This window comes from Quercus robur, chromosome 7 (genome assembly GCF_932294415.1).
Source record: "Quercus robur chromosome 7, dhQueRobu3.1, whole genome shotgun sequence".
NCBI lineage: Eukaryota > Viridiplantae > Streptophyta > Magnoliopsida > Fagales > Fagaceae > Quercus > Quercus robur.
The window spans coordinates 9,570,457-9,590,063 of record NC_065540.1 but is presented as its reverse complement, the minus strand read 5'-3'; the positions used below and the strand labels follow the sequence as shown (position 1 = coordinate 9,590,063).

Here is a 19,607-nt window from a genome sequence, read left to right as displayed (position 1 = left end):
AATCAATAATAAGAATCTTACTATCTTTAGGTACGTGGGAGATTTCATACAAATAATTTAACCTATTTGCAGTAGATTTACGAAGGGAAAGATCAAAGATAGGTTTAGTGGTATCGGTGACTTCTGAAGATGAACTTGCCATGACAGTTTCTTTTAGAAAGAACTGTTTACCAAAGGCCTAACAGGACTACAATGCCAACATAAGTTTAAACGTCCCCAAGGAAACAATGGAAAACAAGGTTCTTTAAGAATTTTGAGAGCAAACTCCTTAGTGTTCTACTTGATTATCAAATCCAGTGTTCTGATGTGATTGATACAGAGAATCCATGTATTGTGGCAACTGTAAATCACAAAACATACTAATCAAGACAATAATCAAAGTATACTAATCAGAGGAGTGAGAAACTAATCACAAGGCTCTGATACCAACTATTGAAGGCTATAAAGGAAACGAGAGAAAGAGAGTGTAAGAAGATTATGGAAACTAGTTAATAACATATATCACTAAGAAGATATAAAAGATAACGTGAAAATATGGGATAGAACACAGCACAAGATACAGCAAATTAAGAGATATTATATTCAACAACTTTTTTACAATAGACATAAAAGATACTGATGGACATCTTACAAGAACTTCTAAGGGTTTTCTTGTTTCTCTTCACTCTTGCCTCTTCAGAGTTACATGGACTCTATTTATAGACCATAAAGCTTAAGGATAATGTACATTATACATTTCAGAAGAAAGTAGGGGCCTAATCCATGAATTTACAAGTGGCAAATCAGGTAAGGGCCTGGCTGTAGATGAATCTGCTTCTGGATAGAGTTCTGCCATGGTTATAATGGTGGATGTCAAGATAAAATTCTCACGTATCAAGAGTAAAGGGCTTGGTTGGAGTTGATGAACAAGTGTCAACCCATGTAGGGTTCCTGTCTGCATGGGTGAGATCTCTTAGATATGCTTCTGACAAAGGGATGGATATGTTACTGTTAAGAATAAGAGTGCTACGTCTGAAGATGTTTGTGAGACATTTTTTTTTTTTTTTTACACTGCACTACCAGCTTGCTTATAGACTTCAGAATCATGCTTTTGACATGGCAGTTCTAGAAATAGCCCAATCTAATTAAATTTTCTGTCTCACTTGTTGGAATATTATACTGATCAAACTTAGAGGCTTGGATCCCCTCTCACAGGTAGAGATCTTCTCATAGGGTTTGATCTTCTTTGTGTGGGTGGGACGTAGGTCGATCCTTGCCCATCCTAAAGTGAACAATACCTTATTGGGGGCCGAGACGAAAGTCCTCCCACAGTAAGAGATGGAAACAGTTTAGAAAAGGTACAGTGAACTATTCCCACTGCGTAGAGATGTAGCCTATTACTCCTCTTTAAAAAAAAAAAAAAAAAAAACTCTAGTTTTGAGTAAAGAATGAGAAATTTATTTTACATAATACTTTTAACATTAAATAATGTACAAAGACTGAAAAAGGTTTCCAGGTACAACAATTATTTCCTGGTAAACAATTAGATTAATGTATCTTTATCATTTTTCTTCATTTTATTGAAGAACATGAATGGAACATGTATTTTCACATTTTAGTTTTGCACTTTACAAGCAGATTCAGATGATAGGCTTGTCAACCAGAGTGAGTCACTAGTAACAGCCTCATCATCATCATTTCTGTGCCATGTCCAGAGAGCATTGGTTGAATTCACAATGTTGAGTTCCCCATGCCCAAAGCTTGCTTCCCTGAAAAGGGATATATCAAGCTTTGGATTTTGATACCTATAAGATCAAGAATGCACGAGGTTAATTATATGAAAATAATGGAAAAAATATATATATTTTATCCTTGCTTTAGCTATAATAATCACTTTCATTTAATATGATCCATTTTTATGATTTTGAATATATGAATTAGAATCTTACTTGCTAGCAAGGCCTTCACGGTTTCCCCCATCACCAATGTTGATATACACTGGAGCACAATTGTCGGTATTCCCATTGTAAACTCGAGTCTGAGAGAGAAGCAACAATAACAAATGGAAACATATCAATGACACTGAATTCTTCCACTAATTAGCACATCAAATGTGGTACTCAAAACTAATAAAAACAATTCACTTAATATAAAAAATGAACATGTTATGTAGATTTCTTAAATTCATATCATTTTCCTGAGTTGTAAATAGAGATTAGAGCATAGTCAATCAAGCAACAAAACTAAATTTAAGAAATGACAATGAAGTAGGGCAAAACTAGAACTTACAAAGCGTTCATAAGCATGTACATGTCCAGCAAAAACAACATCCACACGAGCTTGATAAAGTAACTTTTCCATGGATGCCTTCATGTCAATCGACTCTTTCTCACCTTGATGAGCAGTATTGGTATTGTACCATGGTGCATGAATAAGCACTACGGTCCAAGGAGTTTTATTCCTATCAATCTTCCCCAAGTCCGCCTGTAACCAACTATACTGTGAAGAAGTAGGACCAAAGTCTGTGTACGAACCCAACATGATAACATGTACCCCAGCTACATCGAAAGAATAGTATAGGTTTGAGTCTGAGCCACTCTCTTCAAATGGCATGCGCCATCTTGCATTATAGGCTGTGAAGGTTTCTTTGTGAATTAGTGGGATCTTCTCAATCTCGTGGTTGCCTTGGGTCACCATCCAAGGCCTCTGGCTAGCCAATGGCTCCACAAGCCTCCCAAATGAGTCCCAAAGAGGCTGGATGAAATCGGCATATGATAAATCTCCTGGCAATAGCAGCATGTCATAATTTGACTGTGCTATGTGTTGAAGGGTTGAGTGGGTCCAATCTGTCTGTCCAAGATCACCTGCATTATATATTGTACATAAGTAAAATGGTACGATATATGAATATGAAATATGGAAAACATAAGGGTGTTAATTTAAGGCTAAAGAATTTAAAGGAGATCCTTAAAGTTTAAAACTAAATTTAAGGCTAAAACTGAAATTTATTTTTATTTTTATTTTTTAAGAAAAAGAATAAAAAAATTTTTAAAAAAAAAAACACTGTTATTCTTTTCAAATACTCAAAATGTTAAAGAGATTTTTAGTCAAAATTCTTATCATAAATACTCTTTATTGAAGTTCTGCACTTAAAATTATACATCCTGCAATAATGTCAAATAGACACATGGTATTCAAATTACTCACTAATTGTAACATAATGGTTAACAATATGTATATCAAGAAATGCTATAGACAAAATAGTTTTAATAACAAATTTCAAACCTATTGAGTTGACAAGTTATTGTTAATTCTCAAATGAGCTCATCATTAATATTACTTTATTATCTACCATTTACAATTTGTGACTTCAAAAAGTTGTGAAATTTGTTGTGGTGTACTTCTAGACATATTGATATGCATGAATTCCATATTCTATTAGCGGTAACATGTGTATAGTCAACATTTACATACCTACAACGGCAAAATTAATTGGGAATTGAGCTGGTGGAGTTTTGAAACTGAGCTCGGGGGCTGAATCCGAGCCGCAACGGTAGTAGTAAACAGTATTAGGGTTTAATGGACCAATTACTACTTCATGAATTTCACCAGACTTGTACGTCAAGTAATCATATGAAGATGTAGTCCCAGTTACAGAAGTTCCTTGTGCCCCAGAAGTTGTTGTATATTCTATTGTTGCTGGGGTTGAGCTATCAGTAATCCATGAAATCCTCATTTTGTCTTCGCCAACTGAAGATATATGCACCTGCAGTAACACATCAGTATTATTGAAAGGTATAAACCATTTCAAGCCCAATGTATGTTGGACATAGAGATTTGGACCACATATTAGTACTTAATAACTCTAAACTAGCCATTCCAATAGGGTGTTTGCACGAAATGAATTGTATAGGTGTTTCAAGTAATACTTATGCCTCAAGGTTGAAAAAAAAAATTCAATCAACTAATCAAGGTTGACCACAAGAGATGTTATTAGAGTTTAAGAAATCATTTTTCTAGAATCAAATCCTATATTTTGCTTCGAAAATTTAAACCATAATATTGGATAATATTTGTTGCAGTCAATCAAATGAAACTATACACACTTGAAAATATCAAAAACCAAAAGTCAGTGAATTCTATTTAAAATGGCACTACCTTTTATCATAACGGAATAAAATTAGAAAGTAAGATATCTGATTTTATAATAGCTGTTGCCTGTTGGATAGGTGTATTACTATTATTACTTTAATAAAAACTTTTTCAATACCATTAAAACAAACAAAAATAAAAATAAAAAAGTACAGCCCAAGTCCACTTACTAATAAATGGCCTACATGTTGACTTACTAAATTCAACACAGACCAAGCCCAATTCTTTTGGGTCGTGGAAGTTGAAGTCCATCCGATCCATGTAGTAATCAAAATATCAAAATAGATATTTTTTTTTTCTTCGATAAGAACTAAATTAATAACACACAGATAATTTTAGCAAAAATAAAATAACACACAGATAATTATATATACAAAATCACCGTGAAAACAAGGTTGTCAACTTCATAAAGGAATATTCATCGGGAATCTGAACCAGGTTTTACTTTGGGTAAATATATCTGGACTAATTTCACTTAACTTAGTCCCTCCTCCTTTCACTTAAATAATCTCTAAGACCAAACCCGGATTTCACAACTTTGACAAATCACTCCCATTTCTCAGTTTTGATTATTGGAATCATAAAAATAATCTACACTACATGACTACAATGCAAGAAAAGTTGCTACTGGAAAGAATAATAATAAATAGCTGCCTAACTCTTAACCTCAAAATACGGAGCTAAAGTCTAACATCACATTCTACAAATTTCATAAATAAAAAATATATACACACACACACATATATATATATATATATATATAATACAGCGTTGTTCTTGCTCCAGATCCAGGGACAACGATGGTCTACAATATAAAATTACATGAATAAATTTCTTTTCTATTTTTTCAACGACAGACTAAAAAAAAAAAAAAACATAGACTGCCCAAGAATTCAATGAATTGAGTACCTGCTGTGGAGAAGCAGAATTAAGATTTTCCGGTTGTTGCACAAGGAAATTGGGACGAGCCGGCGGGCGATTGTACGTTTGTAGATTGCCCAAGAATCCATTGAAGGCTAGGCCAGTGGATACCAGAAACAACCCCAGCCCTCGCACAGCCATTTATGCCAGCTTAAACTGGATATTGAGCTGATTTTTAATTTTATTTTTTTTACATTATCATATATGGGTGAGAAAATATCTTCCATATATGTATGTCTTTTTCACTCGTTTTGCATGGACAGAAATTTCAGTTACATACGTTACAAGACAAGGGCTAGGGTCCCATTCCCATAGCATTAATGTTACTCGATAAAATTTATGGGATACAAAGTGGAATAATCTGACTAAAAACTACGACACTACTTCCTTATATCAACAAAATGTGACGGACAAATCTAGCGGCTTATTAATATCGAACGTACACTAGGGAGCACATATAATATTAGGAAGTCTTTGTCAGAAAAGGATATTCCCAGGTATAACCAAATTTCTCTCTTGTTCTTGTTTTCTTAAGATTGAAGTGTTCAGCGAATGAGCTAGGTGAATATTTACGAGTTGGGTGCATTTGCTCTAGGTGTTTTTTCCATTGCCAAAGGCTAGCTAATCTGTGTACTTAAAACCTGGGAAGCTAAGACTAGGATGAAGATAATGAAACGAATTAAAAAACAAAACAAAAACTGCTGCCCAAGCCCACTTACGGCCATATTGGGCTTAGGTTGGACTTTCTCACTGAGTGGCAAGATTTTAAGATTTTAATAGATACTTTTAACATTTTCTAAGAGAGTCTATATATAACCTGATGTAAACATCTCATCTTTCGGTCTTTGTGTTGAGTAAGAAAATCAAATTAAGATTAAATTTAATAACCTGTTTTGGCCTTAAACCTAACTCGTAGACAAACTCCCTCATCCCAATTCCCATCAAAGCCAACAAATTATAAGCTACTATTGAAACTAGTATGCCATTCCTAATTTTTTTTTTTTTTTTTTTTTTTTTTTTTTTGAGAAACAATGAACACGGGTCTATTGCTTTTCCTAAAGGTTAGGATTCAACATCAAACTTCTCTCTCTCTCTCTCTCTCTCTCTTTTGTTCTTCGATATAAACAAAACATTCCTCATTGGCTGTATTTCATGCAACATAGAAATCCCCGCAATAAATACACAACAAGAGGATAATTAATTATATTGAAAAAAAAGACCCACAAAATTTAGTTTTCATGATCTTCCGCAACAGATTCATACACTGAAAACAAGAATTGCCAAACATATATACATCTATGAAGGCATAAAATTAATGAATACCTGTTGTGGAGAAGAATCATCAAGATCTTCCAAGTGACGAACAATGAGGTCCTTGCGCATAGGTGGGCGATTGTATGAATAAACGCCACCAATGGATCCAGCAAAGGCCAAGGCCACTGCAAATGTTAGAACTAGTCTCAACTCTGGCAAATCCATGGTGGTTCTAAACTAGACGAGGTTTTTTTCTTCTTTGAGAGTAAGTTATATATATATTCACACAGAGAGAGCTAGCCCTCAAAGAATAATAAGAAGGAGATGACAAATTAAAGAGGCTCACATGTGAAGAGGTACCAAACGGAGTTGAAATTTTTTTCTCATCCGTTACGTGTATTTTTTTCTCAGATACAAGGATTGGTGTCATTATATATAAATACAAAGTCATGACCATGACATTAGCGTCTTAGACCAAACTCGCTGGACTATAATCCACACGTGAAAAGTACATACGAAAAAAGACGTGGCATTAATGGGAACTGTATATTGGCATGTACGTACGTTAAAGGCTTACGATTTTTTCAAAAATGGGAAATTTCTTTTTTACTATTATATTTATAAATTTATTTTGTCGTGTATGTGGTACAGAATATGATAATTGTTGGTGGTGACTGGTGAGTTTACTGGGGTTGGCTTTAATTTGTTGCCAAACATTTCGTCACGGTGTGATTGTTGCATGCAATTTCGGCCACGGCTTCCTTTTCAGTGACAGCTTCTGAAAATGAATTTATAGCTAGCACACTGTTTTGGTGTCGGTTTGACACAAGCTTTATAAGTTTTCTCGTCTAATGAATGTACAGATTTTTAAAATTTCTTTTTTTTTTAGTATATAATTTACTTTTAACAAAAAAATAATTAGCTAAAAACCAAATAAACTGGTGCCGACAAAGACTTACATACCTAAAATTACCGTTTCGGTTTTGTTCAGACAATATTTTTGGGGGTTTATTAAGTCGAGAAATTCATTTAAGTATTTTCTTACTAGCTTTGGCATTACTCAAGAAACAGAATTTCTGTTCATGAATTAAATGCACAGTAGAGTTTTATCCATATTCATCTTCTGCCATATTATGGCATAGAGTCTAATTTTGTGGTCAACATAAATATGGCCAATATAAATGCTCATTAAGATTTTTTTTTTTTTTTGAGAAAGAATGCTCATTAAGATGATAACATAGTTACAAAAATACGCATATTATATTATATTGTATATTATATGAGTCCGAATTTAGTTAGGGTAGAGTGTAATTAAAATCTATGTTTTACATCATTCGGTTTTTTATTTAAAACTCAATATATCTTACCACACATATCTCAATAAACTCATAATTAAGTTGGATTTTCAAATAGGTATTAGAATTAATTGAATATGATTGTACTTATTCTTTAATATATAATATGATGATGTAACATGTTGAGATTGGTAAAGTAAAACTTGTGTTTTAATTATACTACATCCTTACAGAATTTAATCTCTTCTGAAAAATACACATTTTGAGTTCTATATTATAAAATTTCCATATATTGTACAGAATTCCATATATTAAAGAGGTCAGGTTAGGTATAGGGTTCAACCCAGTCAGGTGGTGATTTTCATTGAGCTGGCCACTATTGAGCAAGAGATCCATGCTATGCTCTTATCAATGCATGTTCCATATTCCCTTTATTGGCTGCTTTCCTTTGTTTATGCAAGTCCTAGGTATGGTGAAGTATTTTGTGGAACAATCCAAATTGCCTTCTTAGAACCTTAAGTTTTGTAGGGAAACTTCAATAAAAGGTTTTTCTAGTGAGAATAAATTTAGGGGGTAGACCAGTTAATTGCTGTCCTGCCTAGAAGATAAAATTTGGAGGGTAGGCCAGTTATTCTAAATTATTCTCTTGCAAATGTTCTACCTTTTTTTTTTTTTTTTTTTAAGAAAACAATGGCATGTATTATGACAGACTCTCTTCCACAGTGGATGCTAACTTTATTTTGTTAAGTCTTTTAATTTTATTGAAGTCTGCTATTTACCAAAAAATAAAAATTATAAAAAAATCGGCATAACATATTTTCTATCTACCATTTTATAACAAAATTGTTTATTTTCTTTTGAGTCAATAGTCAGTTAGTCAAATTCCTAATCCCGTTATAAAAATAGTGTCAGTGACCACTAATTTTTTTACAATCTCATCTACTACCTCCAAGGTCTTCTTTTATAGATATACTATTAGAAAAAAGATTTTCCGTTTGATCTTATCCTTTAAATTGTCATAAATAATCCTTTAAATTATTAAAGAGGCCTTATATTCAGTGCAAAATTATCCAATCAAATTCAAGGACAACTATTATTCAAACATCTAAACAAACGTACAAACATTAAGAAACTCTTTTTTTTTTTTTCTTTTTTGAGAAGAAAACATTAAGAAACTAGACACACACATGTTTCACAACTAACATGGACACATTCATGCGTATGTGTTTGTAAGAGAGAATATATATAAATTAATAAGAGAAATCAAAGAAGAAGATGATGAGAACTTCTTTTCTCATTCGCCACAATTAGATACTCTATAGCGGCAGCTTCTGATCGCTACAACAAAATGGGTGAAAAACGATTTTCAATCTATAACCATTGCAATAGGGCTCATCACAACAGTTATTCATATATTTGTGTTCTGTACAACCGCCATTATAAGCTATTGCAACAATACTTAATTATTAATGGCAGTTTTCTAAGCTGTAGTGGCAGTTTACTAAGCCACAGTAAAACCTTTTTTTTTTTAAATAGATAATTTGCTTTATTAGGTTATGATCGACGTATATATTAATGAAACTTACTAGCTAAAATTCATTCACTGGTAAGACCAAGTATCATATTCATACGTGAGGTTTACCATGCAAATGAATTGGATTACACAATCTGTTTGGACAAAGTATTTGCGTGACTCAATTAACGAAACTATAGTTCTGCTTAACCCCTTAATCGACTATTGTTAGCAGTCTTCTAAATAATTATAGATTATAGTGTTCTAAAGAGGAATTGCTAACTTGGAGCATGAGTGAAAAAATCTTATAATGAAATTAAATTAGGCATACAAATCTGACAATAATATGTCCATACTTCCTAATTCAAGCAATTCAAGTTGGTTTTAGGTATAAATTAAGATGTCCATGGACAAATTTGCAGCTCACCATAACTCAAATAAGAATAAGAGATTGTAGAGACTTTTTCAACAAAAATGTGAAAGTATAAATTAAAACATTTGTTGCTGACAAGTTTCCTGTCATTCTAAAATTTGAAAGAAAATTTGAAATCCTAGAATGAAACCTTACTCAATACAACAACGATGACAAGTACTAGGGATCTTATCCATCTATGATTTCTTTCATATATAATAATGTAATTTGAAGTTGAACCAAGAAATTCTTGCTCTAGCTACTAATAGGGTTGTACTTTTGACCTCTCAAGGACAATCTTATAATTTCAATATTCTAATAATAGTATGAAGTAGAAAACTGGATAAATGAATTTCATTGATTGCTTAGTTATGAAATGAAAAGTATGTAAGGTAAGTGTATATGGAACTCCATATTTCATCATTGTAAAGCATGCAGTGAGTTCCAAACTTCCAATGATTTTGAAATGAAAAAGTATGTTAGGTACATATTGTACATGCGACTCCATTTCTAATCTTTCCAAAGATCTTATCTATTTCGCTTACTTAAGGTCAAATTTTACTGCTCACGAGTCAACTAATTGGCAAGCTCAATTATTTTGTATAGAAAATCTGGAATCCTTGAATAGAACTCAAAGATATTAACCCAAATTTAATTGAAGCTGTTGCTCTGAGTTGAATGGTGAGGCAATTATAATTTTTTCTCTCTCTCTTGTGCTTCTTGTTGTTGTGTATTTCTTTTTAAATACTCATGAAATTTTTTTATCATAGGTACATAATATTATAAATACGGAATAAAAGAGAACTAGGGCCAAATTAAGAATGCATTATTAGTATAATAGTCATTTCATAAATATAAATATTTATGACGTGTGAGGAGTAGAGAAAAAAGAACTAGAGTTCAAGTTTTCAAAAAAAATTTATATATACCCTTAAATTAAATTATAATAAAAACAAAATCAATAGCTTTCATTTTCTTTGTCTATAAAAAATTGTTTTCATACAAAGGGTTTCTTAATTTGTTGTCATGGATTCTGGGTGTCCCATCTAAACCCAGCAAGGTATGCTTAACAAGTTAACATGTGGCCTGACTTATATGGATCAGCGGTGGAGTTCTGTTTGACAAAGTAGATCCGACTTTCTTGTTCATATTTTATTAATGTTTTTTTTTTTTTTAAGTAGATTCCTAGGATATTCTAGTAGGAGATGGTTCCAATTATTTGTGGCACGGTTAATTAGGCCGACATTGAAATTCTCAAATACGTCTTTATCCGTTGAGTTTAAACATTTTTTGTCTTTTTCTTTTTCGAGAATCGAGTTCGTACAAATGACTCTCTCTCTCTCTCTCTCTCTCTCTTTTTTTTTTTTTTTTTTGTAAACCTCTCTCTCTCTCTTTTCTTGCAAAAGTATGAGAACATCAAAAAATAACATTTATCTCCGGCTAAGTAAGAACCGTCCATCATAGAGTAAATAAATGGTCATGATATATTGGTAGGAAGCAAGGTCCAATAAAAATGCAGATAATGGCTTAAAATTAAGCCCGGAAAAAAAAAAATATTTTTATATATCATATTAAAAGATATTTTTAAATAAATTTTTAATAAATTATTTTTGAGAAAATTTTGATATCACTTTTATGTGAAATAAAAAAAAAATATAAAAACATTAATTACTATCTTTTTTTTTTTCATAAATTAAAAAAAAATGATTCACTAAAAATGCTCATAGCTAGGGCATCCATTATTTTTTTCTTATCTTAATTAAATAGGGTATTTATTTTTCTCTTTTTGTAAGGATGAACTGATGAAGACTTTAGAATCTTGGGATAATTACACATAACCCACCTGTGGTTTGGGCGAAAATCACTTTGCCCACCCATGGTTTGAAAAGTATCACTTAACCCACCTGAGGTGTGTTTCCGTCACTCTCCGTAACCCACCTCGGTCTCTGCCGTTACAAAAACACTTTTTAACCCCAAAACAGAACATAACGCGAATCAAAACCCCTAAAACTCAAACATTTTTCGAGAGAGAGACCCAAGGTGCAATCAGGCTTGTTCTTCGTGGTTTGAAGCGTGTGAAGAGGGAGAAAACACTTGTTTTGCATCATCGAACCTAGGCAAGGTATGTGTGATTGTTTTTCATTTGCATTTGGGTTCTTGATGTCATTTTTTTATCGTGACCCACCCACGTAGTTAGGTTTTGCTGTTCATCTGCACAATAAATTTTTTTTTGTATGTTAAATGTGCATTTTGCTATTTATGTGTAGAATCGCTTAGGATATGCATTTTGCTATGGTTGTTTCTATAATGCATATACCTGAAAGAATCAAGTTTATTTGTCAATGATTGCACTTGTTTGTGAATTGTGGGTAGTGTGGTCCCTATGAATTTGTTGGGAATCTGGTTTTGCATGTGCTTTATGTGGTCCTTTGTTCGTGTGTTGTTGTCAATTTGTTGGCTTGTTGTCTCTTTTGGCTTCTTGTCATTTTCTGCATGTCAGTGTGTAAACAAAATACTTATTTTAATTGCAGATTGTTGACTTCACATTTGACCTTGAAATTCATGTTGGGGGATGTTTTGTGGAAGAGCCAACCATACAATATGTGGGTGGGTCTGTACGTTTACTGACAGAGATTGACCCTGACAAGTTGAGTTACTTTGAAATTCGGGATTTATGCCATCTAGTTGGTGCTCCTAAGGAACACAGTAGATATAAGTATTTACTTCCTGAAGGTGATCTACAGCATGATTTAAGAGACATAGAAGCAGATACAGATGTCATAAACATGACTAACCTTCATAAGGCATGGTATGCTGAAAAAATCATAATCTATACTGACATAGATGTGGAGCCATTGGCAGTTGAGTATCCTGATGCAGGGGGAGTGGCAGATGGTGGTGTAGATGGTGATGGAAGGGGAGTAGCAGATGGTGTAGGTGGTCATGTAGGTGGTGATGTAAGTGGTGATGCAGTAAGGGTTGAAATAGAATTGGATAGTGATGATGATGAAGATGATGAGAATGATGATGAGAATAATGATGAGAGTGATGATGAAGAAGATGTTGAGGATGTTGACATTGATGCAAGAGATGAAGAACAAAATGTTGAAGGAGATGATGATGATTGGCTAAATGAAGGCCTAGAGGGGGATGACTTTGGTGATGATATATTTGCTGCTCAAAACTCAGCTCCACAAGGTTCTGCTCCCAATACAAACCCAGAATCAAGCAATGCACCCTACACAGCCCCAGAATCAAGCAATGCATTCCATGCAGACCCTGAGTGGGCTGAGCCAGCCCTTGAGGATGACCTGGTAAGCATGGATGGGTCTGATGATGAGCAGGCACTTGAGCAAGTAGAGTTTAATACTAAGAGTGACATGAGAAATGTTGTACTGAAGAAGGAGATGAAGTTCCCTAATGCAAAGGTGTTCAAAGCTGCTTTGAGGGAGTATGCAATCAAAAAACCTATTGACATCAAATTCAAGCTTAATGAGAGGACCAAGATATCAGTTCACTGCAAGAATGGGTGTGGGTAGAGATGTTATGCATCTCAAATAAGTGGAGAGCTAACATTTCAAATTAAGACCTTGACTGATGACTGTACTTGTCCCAAGTCTTTTAAAAACAGACAAGCAACATCAGCTTATGTTGCTAAGAGGTTCATTGAGGATTTTAGCAAAAATCCAAATTGGGAGGTGAGTGGTGTACACAACCATGTGATGCAAAATTTATCAGTTGACCTAAGTGTAAACCAAGTGTATAGGTCAAAGAGAAAGGCAAAGGATTTGATGAATGGAGATGAGCAACTGCAATATGGTGTCCTTAGGGACTATGCACAAATGATAATCACTGTAGACAAGGGGAGTAGGGTTATACTGCAGACAGAAATGGCTGAGGAGACTTCCCAGCCAAAATTTAAGAGGATGTATGTTAGATTCAATGCTCAGAATGTAGGATTTTTAGGTGGATGCAGGCCATTTATAGGTTTAGATGGTTGTCACATAAAGCACAGATTTGGTGGGCAAATCTTATTTGTCACTGCCAAGGGTGCAAATGACAACATTTTTCCAATAGCCATGACTGTTGTGGAACAAGAAACCAAGGAGTCTTGGATATGGTTTTTGGAAATTTTTGCTGATGATATAGGGAGGCCAGAGGAGCTTCAGTTGGTCTTCATTTCTGATAGGCAAAAGGTATGCAAGTTTTGTTTTGTTCAGTTACACTTGAATAGTTGACTTTGTTTGCTGAACTAACTTGTTTTGTTTGTTTGTTTGCTTATTTACAGGGGCTTATACCTGCAATAAAGACACTATTCCCTACCGTGGAGCATAGATACTGTGTGAAACACATCTACAACAATTTCAAAGTTGATCACAAGGGATTGGAGCTGAAGGATGCATTGTGGAGGTGTGCTGCTGCCACAACAGTAGGGGAGTTTGAGAGATGCATGCAGTACATAAGGGATTTGGATGAAAAGGCATATGAGTATCTTGCAAATATTGCACCTGCACAGTGGACAAGGTCACACTTCACTCCTAGGGCCTTAACAGATTGTTTGGTAAATAATTTGAGTGAGTCTTTTAATGCAATGATATTGAAGTCTAGGGACAAGCCTATCTTGGCAATGTTGGAGTGGATTAGGGTTAGACTTATGACTAGACTTTACACAAAAAGAGAAGGGATACAGAAGTATGCTGGAAAGTTGTGTCCAAGCATACAAGATAGGTTGGAGAAATTGAAGGTTGAAAGTAAGGCATTTAGTGCTACCCCAGCTGGTAATTTCCTTTATGAGGTAGGCAGTCAGTATGAGAGGCATGTAGTTGATTTGGTGAAAAAGACATGTAGCTGTAGGTCTTAGGATTTAAATGGCATTCCCTGCAAACATGCCATAACAGCCATTTATACAAACATTGAGATACCAGAAGACTATATCCACCCATGCTACTTCAAAGAAACTTACATGGAGATATACAAGGAGGTATTTCCTCCTATGCCTGGCCAGTCAGAATGGGCTGAGACTGGACAGCCTGCTCCCCTGGCACCTCACATATACAAACCACCAGGCAGACTACCCAAACAAAGAAAGAGGGATTCTGATGAGCCTAGGAACCCTTACAAAGCAAGTAGACTGAACAGACCTGTAAGATGTGGGAAATGCAAAAAGGAATGACATAATTCAAGAGGGTGCAAGGCTGGCATCATTGGGAAGACACCATGGCAGAGGAGACAGAGACTTCAAAGAGAAAAAACTGTAAGTAATTAGGATTTAAATGGCAAAAAAAAAAAAAAAAAAAAACTTGTTTTTAAACTTACAATAAACACTGTATTGAAACTGGGTTTTGTTGTAGGCAAGGGAAGGGGTGCCTGCACCTAGATCTGCACCTCAGCCTGCACCTCAGCCACCATCCCAGCAGCCTACCCAGACCTACAACATGATGTCTGCCACTCAGCCTTCATCCTCACAGCAAGGAAATCAACCTAGGCCATCTCACAAGAGAGCAGGATGGTTCTCTTCCTCACAACGAGAGTTTCACACACCTAGGGAGACCTGGGATACCTTACCAAGTTCTTCACAAGTAACTTAGTCCTGGATGGTTGTGTAGCTTAGGATATTTTTTAACAAGTGGATCTATTTTTTATTTTGTAGCCTTCACATGCAAATGGGAGCACTGGTGGTGTGAGGACTAGAGGATAGCTTGCTGCACAAAGGCCACCAAAAATGAATCCAGTGGGTGGAAAGAGGAAAAAGTAAAGAGTAAAGGTAAGAAATGAATGAAGCTAGTGGGTACGCATGCCAGCATTGGGAGTAAAGCTAGTGGGAACATATGGGCCTTTTTGTTTTTTTTTTTTTTTTTTTTTTTTGTGAAGACCACTGTTGGCCTTTTATAATTATCAATTAGTGTAAAAAACAATCACTGCTGGCCTTGGAATGTGCTTTTTTGTAATTAAGGTACAATACACTCCAGGTTGTTATATGGAAGTTGTGATATTACAGTTTGTATGGAACAATATTTGTCCAAACTAGATTATATGAAAGTTTATTTATTGCTACTACAAATTGTGTCCAAGTATATTTTTCTAATAGAGTGTATGGAAGTTTTTATTGTGGAATGATTGTTATGGTATGCACAGCCAAATTATATGGAAGTTTATTTATTGCTACTACAAATTGTGTCCAAGAATATTTTTCTAATATAGTGTATGGAAGTTTTTATTGTGGAATGGTTGTTATGGTATGCACAGCCAAATTGATAATTGACCATTACTTCTTCCATTGAATGGTTGTTATGATATGCACAAAATACTCAATAATTGACCAATTCTTCATTCATTGACACATCAAAACATTACATCAGTAGGCTAGTGCTATTACAATGCAAATTCATTAACACCATTGCCATAACTATCTCTACTAACCAATTAACTACTTCAGGGGCAACAATCTAGATCTCTTCACTCCAGAGAACTCAATTGAGCCAAAACACAACAACATAACAATAACAAAAAAGATCCATGACAAAATGCATGCAGACTTCCACATTCTTTGCTTCTCTTCAGCAAGAATGGCTTTTTCCTTAGCTTTTGCACAGACAGCTCGAGCCTTTCTCTCCCTCTCCTTGGCTTTGGCTTTCTCTTCAAGAGCCTTTTCTGCCATTTGCCTAGCTTCTTCTGCCGTTTCCAGAGCTGTCTTTTCCCTCTCATTTGCAAGTTGGAGAGCAGTCTAAAACCTAAACATCTTCTCTAGAGCCAAAGGTGCAGTTTCATTCCCACGAGGACAGGTTGGGTTATCAATCCAAATAAAGAAAGGACACTTAGGACCAACCTTATAACGGTTACAACCCAAGAACCTCCTCCCAAAATTGTACAAACTCAAACTTGTTCTCAAAACACAAGTCTGCTCATTGCACATATGTCCACATGAACCCGAGAAATTACCACTTGATGAAGACATATCAACATAACACGATTCCTGGGAAGTACAAATTTAGACTTTCACACAGTAAGTTCACACTTGAACAAAATCTGAAACCCTAAATCAAGAACAGACCCAAATGCAGATGAACAGCAGTCACACATACCTTGCCTAGGTTCGATGATACAAAACAAGTGTTTTCTCCCTCTCCACACGCTCCAAACCACGAAGAACAAGCTGATCGCACCTCGGGTCTCTCTCTCGAAAAGTGTTTGAGTTTTGGGGGTTTTGATTCGCGTTATGTTCTGTTTTGGGGTTAAAAGGTGTTTTTGTAACGGCAGAAACCGAGGTGGGTTACGGAGAGTGACGGAAACACACCTCAAGTGGGTTAAGTGATACTTTTCAAACCACGGGTGGGCAAAGTGATTTTCGCTCAAACCACAGGTGGGTTATGTGTAATTATCCCTAGAATCTTAGATTCAACTTATTACTAATTGGAAGTATTTGGATTAAGAATTTATTCATTTTTTTTCTATCAAAAAAAGAAAATTTCTTTTTCTCAAATTTTATCAGTCTAAAATGATGCAAAAATTTAACAGAAAAAATTTAGGAGAAGGGAAGGGAAGGGAAGTTGTGTGAAATTTTCAAGCAGGCACCGAGTTTTAGAAGTTCATCTTTCTTTTCTTAATAATTGCTAAGATTTAAGAGTCAGGGATGGAGCCATTTATTGGCTTTGCACTACAAAAAAACAGGGCTATCCCAGCGTTTTCAAAACCGCTGGGATAGCCCCAGAAAGCGCTGGGATAGGGTCAAAATTCCTATCCCGGCGTTTTTTTTCCTAGCGCTTCAAACCGCCGCGCAGTGAATGTGGGTATAGGGTCGACGAACCTGTACCGGCGCTTTTCAAAAGCGCTGGGAAAGGCATATGCCCTATACCAGCGCTTTTGAAGCGCTGGTATAGGCCTTTTAAATCATATTGATTCAAGACCTATACCAGCGCTTTTGAAAGCGCTGGAATAGGTTCTACCTATGCCAGCGCTTTTGAAAGCGCTGGAATAGGTTCTACCTATGCCAGCGCTTTCAAAAGCGTTGGTATAGGTCTTAAATCAATATAATTTAAAAGGCCTATACCAGCGCTTTTGAAAGCGCTGGCATAGACTATACCTATTCCAGCGCTCATAAAAGCGCTGGTATAGGTCGTGAATCAGTATAATTTGAAAGGACCTATGCCAGCGCTTTCAAAAGCGCTGGTATAGGTCCTTTTTTTAAAAAAAAAAAATTTAGCACCTGTAATGTACCTAAAATACATATTTTTCAATACTTATTTTATAACACCTGTAATGAATCATAATTCATATTTTTCAATAGCAAATACAATACCACATTAAACCAACAAATTAAATATATCTACTTATAATTATTTACAATAGCAAATGCAATACTTATTAATGATGAAAAATCTTCAGATGTTGAAAAATCTGAACTTAATCATGGGTAATAATCAAAAATATCTTCAAATGTTGGCTATAATGAAAAGCCATAATTTTGTTCAAACTCAGACCACATATCCTTGGATTTCATTTTTTGGAGCAAATATATATCCATGTCCTCACTTTCTAACTCATCCAACTCAATCTTCCCCTCATCAAACCCACCTCTAGCCCTCAATCTCTCATCAAGGGCATTAAGTAATTGTCCTTGTACCATAAATTGCCATGCCCATTCTTCCAAAGGAGCCATACATATACTTATCGATGATGAAAAATTTGAACTTAATCATGGGTAATAATCAAGAATGCCTTGAATTTGACTCCATAGCTTATGTTGAAAAAGTTTTAAGATGCTAGACCACTCCAATCACCTAGGAACCTAGTGTTCACGAAACTAAAAAATATAAGTCTAAGTCAAGTTAGATCCATACTTGGTCTGCCTAGGGCTAATCACTCAAGTAGCAATAGATAAAAAGTAAACTTAGATGATCACATAAAAGGCAGAATTATTAAGGAAATTCCAGCAAGAATGACTAAGTTCATTATCAATAATTATAGCACAATAGGAACAACACAATCAACACTCCCAAAATAAAATACACTATCTTATATCTTCGTGCAAACAACCCGCTTGCTCCAAATCAACAACCTACCACAGTAGAATATTTGAATTTACTAAGAGGAGACAAAATAAATTCACACATAGTTGAACAATAATATCACAATATTCACAAGACAATCAACACTCCCAATAATGAAAAGTAAACCACCTTATATCACCGTGCAAGCCACCCACTTGCTCCAAATCAACAACTCACCACAACAAAAAATTTGACATATAATTATATACTAATAGGGTATTTTGAAGTAGATTTTACTCTCCCTTGAGCAATTCATTGGTTTGCTCCTAGAAAGAGGAACTCAAACTTACAATGAGCTGCTAATCTTACAAAATCTAAGTCTAAATTATAGACTACTAAGATCACTTAAAAGACATAAATTAGGTGACTTCACGTCCAAAATCATGTAAAAAGAGAAGAAACTACTAAACTAAGTACATTGAGAGAACAAACTATAAACTAAAATAGGGAGAGGTGTACAAAGATATACAAACCAGAAGATAAGCTCCAATATTTTGCTAGTTTGCATTTGTTCCACAGTAAACATGAGCTATTTAATAATTTAATCATACGTAGTCAGAGAATGAGAGGTTAACTTACTAGTTGCTACCTTGCTTTGCTCCATAGGGGATGCTAAAGATATTGCAGTAGCCACCAAATGTTTAATCTAGCAATTTAACAAATCCAACAGTCAGAATTGAGTTGTTTTTTATTTTAATAAAAAATACAATGACAAAGTAAAATAAAATTATCAACTAAATTGAGTGGAAAGATTAATGCATAGAAGCATTGTTAAAGGCACTTGCTTGATTCATGTTTGAAATATTGATAAATTAGACGTGCCATAACAGACTTGTAGTTCTAGTTGTAGTTGTAGCTCTCTCTCTCTTTCTCTCTTGGGATATATATTGATGGATGATGTATCTAAAATCTTGCACTCTCTTACACTATGCAAGTATTTTTAGTATAAAAAAAAATTAAAAAAAAAAAAAAAGATTGCAAGAAGTCAAGAGCAAAACTCACTCATCAATTCAAAAGGAATAAAAATGGTAGAA

The 19,607-nt window shown here is 34.7% G+C and overlaps 1 protein-coding gene across 3 annotated transcripts in view; it reads right to left on the bottom strand.

Moving 5' to 3' along the window:
• The window catches only part of LOC126692107 (probable purple acid phosphatase 20), a 32,108-nt gene extending 25,193 nt beyond the window's left edge, over positions 1–6,915 (bottom strand). Inside the window, exons 1-5 of one of the 3 annotated variants that reach the window (XM_050387587.1) lie at positions 6,376–6,700; positions 3,454–3,745; positions 2,269–2,843; positions 1,929–2,017; positions 1,415–1,784 (exon numbers count right to left, since the gene is read on the bottom strand). In XM_050387587.1, the coding sequence (XP_050243544.1) occupies positions 1,595–1,784; positions 1,929–2,017; positions 2,269–2,843; positions 3,454–3,745; positions 6,376–6,531 (1,302 nt within the window). In that variant the 5' untranslated portion in view covers positions 6,532–6,700 and the 3' untranslated portion in view covers positions 1,415–1,594. Of the gene's footprint in view, positions 1–1,414; positions 1,785–1,928; positions 2,018–2,268; positions 2,844–3,453; positions 3,746–5,040; positions 5,250–6,375 lie in introns of those variants that run through there. The other 2 variants (XM_050387590.1, XM_050387589.1) reach the window with 2 other exon arrangements.
• Between the last annotated feature and the right edge of the window lie 12,692 nt (positions 6,916–19,607).